General features: G+C 42.8%; 1 protein-coding gene across 3 annotated transcripts; it reads left to right on the top strand.

Moving 5' to 3' along the window:
• Window positions 1-1,449: 1,449 nt before the first annotated feature.
• LOC137421175 (interferon-stimulated 20 kDa exonuclease-like 2) lies at window positions 1,450-9,247 on the top strand. 3 transcript variants are annotated; one of them, XM_078771820.1, is made up of 4 exons: window positions 1,450-1,747; window positions 4,897-5,344; window positions 5,504-5,717; window positions 8,608-9,247. In XM_078771820.1, the coding sequence occupies exons 2-4, from the start codon at window positions 4,968-4,970 to the stop codon at window positions 8,875-8,877; spliced, it is 861 nt and encodes a 286-aa protein (XP_078627946.1). In that variant the 5' UTR covers window positions 1,450-1,747; window positions 4,897-4,967; the 3' UTR covers window positions 8,878-9,247. The 3 variants fall into 3 exon arrangements, with proteins under 3 accessions (XP_078627946.1, XP_078627947.1, XP_078627948.1); XM_078771821.1 differs by having other exon boundaries at window positions 1,450-1,684; XM_078771822.1 differs by having other exon boundaries at window positions 1,472-1,647.
• Window positions 9,248-10,040: the final 793 nt, after the last annotated feature.

Consider the following 10,040-nt stretch of genomic DNA (forward strand, 5'->3'; position numbering starts at 1 on the left):
TGATGGGAATAGAGCCTGTGATGGATGTTGTGAAGAGGAACAGGTTGAGATGGTTTGGTCATGTGTTGAGGAAAGATGAAAGTGACTGGTTGAGAAGAGTGATGTGAATGAATGTAGAAGGAAGTAGAGGACGGGGAAGACCGAGAAAGACTTGGCTAAAGATGGTCGAAGAAGAAATGCGGGCAAGGGGGTTAACAAGGAGAGATGCAGAAAATAGGGCAAAATGGACAACATTGTCATGGGGACCGCAAGGCTAACCCCCGCTCTTGCAGGGAAAATGGCCTTAAAATGCATGTTGTTGTTGTATTCAGCCTCTCATTCTCATTCATCCCAATCCTGATGTCATCCACCCTCCCATTCTCGTTCATCCCAATCCTGATGTCATCCACCCTCCCATTCTCATTCATCCCAATCCTGATCTCATTCAGTATCTCATTCACTCCAATCCTGATCTCATTCACCCTCCCATTCTCATTCATCCCAATCCTGATCTCATTCACCCTCTCATTCACCACACAATTCTCATTCAGCCTCTCATTCACCACACAATTCTCATTCATCCCAATCCTGATCTCATTCACCCTCTCATTCACCCCAATCCTGATCTCATTCACCCTCCCATTCCCATTAATCCCAATCCTGATGTCATTCACCCTCCCATTCTCATTCATCCCAATCCTGATGTCATTCACCCTCTCATTCACCACACAATTCTCATTCAGCCTCTCATTCACCACACAATTCTCATTCATCCCAATCCTGATCTCATTCATTCTCCCATTCTCATTCACCCCAATCCTGATGTCATTCCCCCTCCCATTCTCATTCATCCCAATCCTGATCTCATTTACCCTCTCATTCACTACACAATTCGCATTCAGCCTCTCATTCACCACACAATTCTCATTCACCCCAATCCTGATCTCATTCACCCTCTCATTCACCACACAATTCTCATTCATCCCAATCCTGATCTCATTCATTCTCTCATTCACCCCACCTTTCTCATTCACCCCAATCCTGATCTCATTCACCCTCCCATTCGGGTTGAATGAGATTCACCTCATTCCTCTCATCTTCCCGAACACAATTCAGGGTGAATTCACCATTAAAAAAGGCTTCGCCATAAAATCGGCGACGGTTCTACCCGCCGACCTCGCCGAATCATAGCGGATTCTCTCAGCGCTCCACAACCGAAGCTGCAACATGAATAGTCAGAAATGAACTCGTTTGTATAACTTGGTTTTGTTTTATTCAGTGGATTATTTGCATATTATTAAGGGTAGATTTAGCTTAACACTCCCAGCCCTGTGGAATACGTTGTCCACAATATAAAAGACATGTTGGTGTAGTTAGCACCAGTGCATGTACCCGTTAATTATTTGCGAGCATTTTTATCCGGATTGTAAAACGTATTATGTTACCATTTGTGATTATTACTATGAGTTCATTGCCGACAGCGGTATTTTGTGGGTGCCACGTGCTATTTACGTATCACGTGGTTCGGCGGTTGAAATAACCGTGTGTGACTCGCTACGTGTTCCACATTTTCGGTGTTTTATGTGTGGTTAGGCAAGTACAAATCACAAGAATTCAATAATTACGGGATGAAGATGTCAGACTCGATTTGCAGCCGTTGGACATGAAGTGTGTGCCGTGCTGTTTAAACCTGGTCTAGGACTAGGTACAGTGAGTGCACCTCTGCCACACTGTACCGGTGCTCGTTTGAAAGTATTCCGCTTGCTTGGTAATCGCTTTAAGTTTTCCAAAAAATATTTTCTCAATTGTTTAAAATCTACCACTTGTAAAACGACTGTTTCTCCATCATAAACATTTGTGTTGCCGTCGTTTTTAATTTGAAATTTTTACGTTGATTACCTGTTGGTGACTATATACCTGTCGTCGTTACCCCTCACGGTCTGCAGGACATTCGGGAGTGCTACCATTGGTCCTTATCGAGCACGATGCTTACGTAGACACCATTTCAGCATTTGTGGGTTCAGTTAAGTTTGTTGTATAGCGCTCGCCAAGCGGCTTAAGCATTCAAACAAGCACTCTATTTCAAACCGTTGATAAGGAACGACTGGCTTGGCAAGCGCTAGCTAGCTGCTTGGTAACTGAACACACCCCGGACAAAGACCCCATTAAAGACCAAAGGCGGATGGAGTTTGTTTTCACTCCTGGCTCTTTGTGAACAAAATATCTCAAAAAGTTGTGGACGGATTCGGACGAAATTTGGCAGAGATGTATCGTATGTGACAAGGACAAAATGATTAGATTTTGGTGAAGATCCGGATCCGGCTACTAGAATTTTTAAGCGATTCTTCACCATTGGGAGATGGGGCCAAAAACGATACATAGCAGGATATCTCAAAAAGTTGTTGACGGATTTGGACGAAGTTTGGTGGACCGGTTGAGTGTCTGACGAGGACGATTTGATTCGATTTTGGTGAAGATCTGAATATGGATTCGGATATGAGAATTATTTAATTTTTAAAGTGATTCTTCACCATTGGGAGATCGGGCCAAAACGATACATAGCAGGATATCTCAAAAAGTTGTGGATGGATATGGACGAAACTTGTTGGTTGTGTGTTTGACAAGGAAGAATCGATTCAATTTTAGTGAAGATCCGGATTTGGGTCCAGCTGTTAGAATAGTGCAAAGGGGGGCATTAAGCTCCAGGGGGCATTAAGCTCCACTACATTGTAAATCTTGAAGGTAAATATAATGCATTTACAATGTAGTGGGGCCTAATGCCCCCTGGAGCTTAATGCCCCCCTTTGCCCTATTTAAAGTGATTCTTCACCATTGAGTGATATGGTCAACCAGGTGGAGGTATCCTCTACTGAGTGGCGTTCTAGTTAAATAATCATGCCTTAGTCGGCTGAAGTCGAAATTAATTTTGGGTGCTTCTCCATGGCTTGCTCTCCACCTGCATTTGAAAGTGGCAGATATCCTATCAAACCTCAAAAATCTTATTCGTCAAATATCCTAGATGTCCATTCTCTTACATATCATGAGAAAAGGTGAAGAGTAATTTCAAATGAGATGAAAAATCATTCTTGTGTACCAACTTGCTCATGAACAAGCCACAACCACACTGCCAATACAGTATACTAAAACCAAATACTTTAGTCCGTGGGCTGAGTAGGGTTTACATGCACCCCCCCCCCCACAACTTAACTTCCCGGGTATGTCCATGTACCCCCCACCCTAGGGGTTAGGAAAAACCATGTTAACAGAAAAAAAAAACTCATTCCCAAGGTGCCTCCCACGCATATTTTGATGTTACCCCCCCCTGTGTCAGTGATTTCCGAAAATTAGGGGTAGGCGAAATTCAAATGGCCATAACTTTTTACCTAGTCATCCTATGGTTGCATATGACCTCTCAAAATGTTTGTCCTGGGACACTCTTTACAATGATGTGTTATATGCAAATGAGGTCACCAGAGGTCAAACTATGAGGGAATGAGTTTTTTTTCTGTTAACATGGTTTTTCCTAACCCCTAGGGTGGGAGGTACATGGACATACCCGGGAAGTTAAGTTGTGGGGGGGGGGTGCATGTAAACCCTACTCAGCCCATGGACTACTTGTTCGGATGGTGTTTGTTTGTCATCAACCGTGGTGTACCACATAGCGCCATCTTGTGGTGGGAGAGGCTATTGCAAGTTGGGCAGCTGTGGAGATGACTTGCAATGTTGCACTAAACACGGATCATAGTGCACGTGCTTTACCGACCCCCTCCAGACGGAGGTGGTATGGCTCTCCCGGAGGGGCAGGTGTTTCTTAAGAGTATCATCCTAGGATTCCGTGCCACATTCATTTCCTGGGATTCATGCGTGTTAATGTTTTCAATCATCCAAAAAAATGTTTATCATTTTCATGACGTGTAATGCATAAAATGACAACACACAAACATCCATCAGGTTTGATTTACAGCACATACTCGATTCAGCAATTGCATACTTCGTCCAGGTAAACTGCTAGTTCCTGATAAATGTTTCTATTATTTTCTTCACCCGTCCTGTATAACACTGTACCTAAAATCTCATGTACTTCTCAGTTTCATCATTAGATGTGATATTGCTTGGGTAGACCTTGGTTGTAGTTTTGACCTCGGCTCAATACTTGAGATTATGGACGCAAAGTCTGTCTCGTGCTGTCTTTTGTCTCGTGCCCCTCCCTCCCGCCTTTTGGAAGTGCTGCCCTTTCCCCCGTAACCCTCTCCTGCTCACCTCGTCTTGCTGACGTCATCCTCCCCACCACTTGCTTTTCTGGTGCTAACTATGACGTTCTCTTCTTCTTTCCCTTTGATCCTTTGTCGATGTATGAAATGCTGCCCTCTGTTGTTTAGCTCTTCCATGCGCTTGGCATATCTGTATTATGAAAGTTAACCTGATGTTCTTCACCCTCTTAGCTCTTCATGATGCATGGCACCTCCATGCAGAATAATGGAATATTTGGCTCTGCCCTTGCATCCCACCTTGCACTCTCTGGAAGCTGTCATTCTTCCAATTGTCAGTTCACCTCCAAAATCTTTTTTTTTCTTCTTTTTTTTCTTTTTCCCACTCTCCCAAGCAATGTTCATAATTTATGTTGCTTACCTGTCCACGTGTTCTGCATTATTTCAGCCTTCTCCTAAAATCTGATTGTAAACTGTCCCATGTCTCCTTTACGACTGCGTCTGTATATCAACCTTCACCCTCCGTTATTCAGCTCTTCCAGGAGTTTAGATTGTTGTATTAAAATAGATACGAATTCCCTTTTTGGGCAATTATCCGCTTTTTAATCTTGACCACAAAGTTGTTAGTGGACGCGTTCACAATGACTTGTTTTTTTGAATCGTAGATTTATGTTTTGAGGTTTTTTTTTTTTCAATTGATCCGTGGCAGGTCGAGATACTTTTTGAGGCGAGGAAGATCTATCGTCGTGAAACATCTCTTGTGACAACCATCGATCAACCATGGACATCGTGTTGAATGTCCACTATGAGAGTGGCAATGAAGTTGGCACGCACAAAAAAGGGCACAGTAATTCCAAGCATGAAGATTTTGTGCGGCGCAAGGCCATGCTGGAGAGGGATTTCAAGCTGAGGCAGTGCAAACGTCAAAGATGGCTTAGCCGCACCGGCGTGGCTGAACGTCTGGCGATTACACTTGAAAGGGCCGCTGTGTCGCTTGAAAATAAGTCTGCCAGTGAAAACCGGCAGCCTGCAAATCATTTGGCAAAGAGCGACATGCTTTATGCAGAGAAGAAGAAGAACGACGTTACCGACACACCCAATTTGAAGGTGTGGCAGAAGAATGCAGATCTGTGTGCATCTCCAATCAGCAAACACAGGTTGGCCTTCATCAACATGCTCCACAATGGCGGTTTTAACATTTTTTATAATTAATGGGGTGATTCCAGATGTTGCTGCTAATAGTCAATATAACGGGGTCGTCTTGACCCCGAGACCTCGTATGATCGGTTTGCATTTTTTTTTTTCAATTATTGCAGGTATGTTGGAATGGACTGTGAGATGGTGGGAACTGGTCACAACGGGATAACGAGTGAGCTGGCTCGGTGCAGTATCGTTAGCTATGATGGTGACGTCTTGTACGACTGTTATGTGAGGCCAGTGCATAGGATCGTGGACTATCGGACACGCTACAGCGGTATAACCATCCATCACATGAAGACTGCAGTTCCTTTTTCGCAAGCGAGGGAAACGGTATGTGGACAAATGCGGCACGTGGTACATTTTGGATAAACAATGGCATTTGTCAGGCCTTTGTGTGACGGCAGATTTTAATACAAATACAGTATTTATCATTTTTAGAAATCTCAGGTGTTTAAACAAATTATTACCAAAGTTTTTATTAGGACTACGAGCAGAGTAAGTACCTGCCATATGGGCGAACGTGTTCCAAGTGTGCAACACGTTCTTCTGATGCATCCCTTTCATTGGGCGGTGTGTCGGCAACAGATTACTGCCTCAATCGCACCCAAAAAAAGAAATAACCTGGGGTTACGTATATGAAGCAAAAACATGCGAACTGCTTATGTGTATACTTCATACGTTGTGGTCATATAGCTCGGATAATTCCAATTGCACCTGCTCTGTCTTTCTGTTACCCTTTCATCTCATTTCCTGTTTGTGTTTTCGTCCAATTTTCTGTGTTTAAGGCCGAAAAAAATATATTGCTGGTCTCTGGTCAGACCAAAGTTCCAGAATTGATGTGGCTGATGCAGTTTTTTTTTTTTTTTTGTTTGTTTTTTTGAAAAGCATGGATTGCACATATAGAGGTGTTTTTTGTGTCATGCCTTGCGGTCCTCATCTGCCGTGGCGCCGTCCAGAGAGAAATTAAAGACAGCCAATGGGACTTGTAGGCCTTTTTGTAAATAATGAACACAAGCTTAAGTTATTTTAAAATGTATTTATTCTGAAAATTAAGTTCTTCAAGCATATTATAGACTGCCATTTCGTTCTCGAGATCGCCTCGCCGTACCGTCAAACATTCCAATGCGTCGATTGCGTCAACACTGCGCATGCGCAAGTGGTCTAACAGGCCGATGGTCTCCCACGATCTCTTCTCCCAGTCCACCAGATTATCACAGACACTTGCAACTTCATGACAAACAAGAAAGGATCCAGGCCTAACTAACGAGACCAAGCGCAGCTCTCTAGGCCTTCTGCTTGCTTCACACGAACCCGACAAAGAACGTCTTCGTTTCAATTAATAACAATATCCAGCCAATTGGATTCATGACGTCACGGCACACAAAACTACTCATATCATTGGAACGGCTGGTTGGATTTGAACAAACTAAACGTAGTTTTGTAGGGGAGAACCGTGCGCGAATGTCGATACCAATGGTCGACCCTCACAGACCCGTATTTCCCGAGATAGCGCGCCGGCCCGGCAACAACAGGTGCACGCTATTGTAGGTACCGTTGGAAATTTGAAAAAAAAAATTGTTGACGCGCAGGATCAAAATCGATGCTTGCGCTGACCAGAGACCGGAAATACATTTTTCTCGGCCTAACCTTACTTCATGTCCTGGTGAATGTCTGGCATACTCGCCCAGGCCTCGGATAGTTTGTCGGTAAATTATTTGGCAGCCATATTGGATTTAACCTTATATCTTAAAAAAAAACATCTTCTCCCAAACCACCAAATCGATTGACTCAAAACTTTGTGTGTCATTGACTAGGCATGGCGATTAAAAGATGATCACGAAAACATCATTGGTCACATGGTGTGGCAGCCATATTGGATTGAAGGAAAATATTAAATAATTTTATCTCTGAAACCGCTTACCCAATCGATGCAAAATTTTACAAATACCATCTAACATTGTTGCATATAGTTTGAAAATGATGGCGTAGGTCACGTGTTTTGGCAGCCATCTTGGATAGAAAAACGAACATTATCCGATCAACACGAAACGTCACAAACGTGATCCCCGACCCATACATATGCAGAGGGTACATTTTTAAGGTAATATGGCACGTGGTGTGGCAGCCATGTTAGCTTGAAAGCCGATATTTAAAACAAAATCCCTTCTCTGAAACTTCTTCTTCTCTGAAACCGCCTCACTGATCGATCTGAAACCTGTCTTGGCTGGTGAAAATGTGATACTCTAAAAAGAACTGAAGGGATTTAAATCAAACTTGTTATTTTTAGGACGGTGAACGAGGGCATCTACCCATTGTGGGACTATGCGGACGCATATTGGCGACAGTCGCATTGCTCTATTTTAAATATAATGTGATGTATTGTTTTTGGCCCTACATCTCAATGGGGAAGAATCTCTTTTTAAAAAATTTCAATTTGCGTATCCGAATCCATTTTCAGATCTTCACCAAAATTCAATAGATTCGGAAAAATTGTTTTTTATTTCCCACCCCCAAAAAATTTTCAAAAAAAAAGTATTTTAAAAATGTGATTTAAAAAAAAATCAATATATATATATATATTAAAAATTGACAAATTAAATCCAACCCCAAGTTTCGTCTGAATCCATCCGTGACTTTTTGAGATATCCTGCTAGGTATCGTTTTTGGCCCTATCTCCCAATGGTGAAGAATCACTTTAAAATTCTAGTATCCGAATCTGGATCTTCACCAAAATCTAATCATTTTGTCTGTCACATACTCGACACCTCTGCCAAGTTTGAGATGTCTTTGAGACGTTCACAGCCAAACAGACAGGGGTGAGAACATAACCTCCATCCACCTTGGGTGGTGGAGGTAATTAATAAATATATCTATGATTAATGTTTCACAGACAGGGCATCACATTACAAAGTATGCTGCCCCTCAATGGAGGTTGTTAAAAATGTAGTGGTGGAGAAGATTCTGCCTCTCTACTTTGAAAATTTAGCTCATTCTAAAATATCAATGTTGCTATTTGCTCACTGTAGAAATGACAAGAATAATCATATGAGGTCACAGGTGCATCATACTACTTAGTGATACATTTAACTTGCACATGGTGCTCGCTATCTTCCAATAAAAACCACTGCAGATTTTCGTTTCTCACTTGTAATGATCTACGTACGGTGATTATTTGTGTCGATGCATGTATATATCGATGCATGCTTCATGTTGTCTGCAGATTGTAAAGATTCTTCAAGAAAAGGTGGTGGTTGGTCATGCCCTTCACAATGACTTTGATGTCATTCATTTACACCATCCTTCTCACCTCATTCGTGACACATCCACGAACTTGCTTCTTAAGAAGCTGGCCAAGTTTCCCATTAGAATTACTGCATCGTTGAAGTACCTCACTAAAGTCCTCTTGAAACAAGACATCCAGGCAAGCTTGCACATTCAGCAACGTCCTCTAATTTGTTACCATATAATCTTATGGAAACGCTGTGTATAAGGTTTTGTTCGGCCATGCTTTCCTTCTCGTAACCCACCCGCATCGCCTTCCATTAGTTATTGTAGAAATCCCTTTTGGCAAAGGGAAGAGCCACCAACACCGGTTCTCCAACAAAAGGAGGGTTTCTGCTTATTCCTGTTCGAACTTGATATGTCCGAGCGAGCGGTAAGGCTTTTGAGGCCTGGCGATCTATTGAGTAAAGTTAAGGACATGATCAATCCATAATCTTCCTCCAATGGCTTCAATAAAGCGGTGGCAAGCTAGTCCCCCCAATTTGACCAAGACGGCCTTGCACAACAGAATGACAATCCCGCAACTCATCACTGTTACTATAAAAATAAAACTAAAAATAAAACACATTTTAAATGCATGTTGTTGTTGTTGTATTTAGAGGCCATTTTTCCCCGCAAAGCGGGGGTTGGCCTTTTTCGGGGACCGTGGTTGTTGTTGTTTTTTGGTCCCCTTTTTGAAGCAATGTTTTACGGCCGGATGCCCTTCCTGCCGCCAACCCTTTTTGTCGCCTTTTACGACAAGCAGGGAATTACCAGTGAACTGGTACTCAATTAGCCGACCTCGGAAGGATGACAGGCTGAGTCAACCCCCCTGGCGTTAATTCAGCGATCGACCGGGATTCGAACCCAGGATCGTAGGATCCTAAGACGGCACCCTAGCCGCTAGCCCAACACCAACACATCATTGGGGTGTTATTCACTTATTCCTCTGTGCGGATTTGTTTAATCCATTTCATCCAGATGGGGTGTGTTCATTTACCTCATTACCGCAATTATCATGGTGGAAATTGTTCCCACAATAGTTTATTTTACAAGGGTAGAGGGAGGGTATTGCTGCCCACGGCAATGGCATGTCAGGGAGTCACCCGTGGTGGATTTTAGGGAGGCACAAAATATAGCTGCCCCAATGTTTTATCATCACCACAAACAATCATTATATGAAACAAATAATTAAATTGAAGGATTAATTACGGGCGCCTATTAGGTCCGGGCCCGGGGTGGTAGTAGTGAAGTACGTCAGTGAAAATATCGTTACACGGTGGAAAAAAGTACCATTTCTTCACCAAAGCATCTCCATGGTATACCTTTGAGAAAAAAAGTAAGCTGCAAAAACTGGGATAATGGGAAGGGCAATATATGACGTCATCAGCT

Source organism: Myxine glutinosa, chromosome 2, assembly GCF_964187855.1.
Source record: "Myxine glutinosa chromosome 2, kmMyxGlut1.1, whole genome shotgun sequence".
In the NCBI taxonomy this organism is placed as follows: domain Eukaryota; kingdom Metazoa; phylum Chordata; class Myxini; order Myxiniformes; family Myxinidae; genus Myxine; species Myxine glutinosa.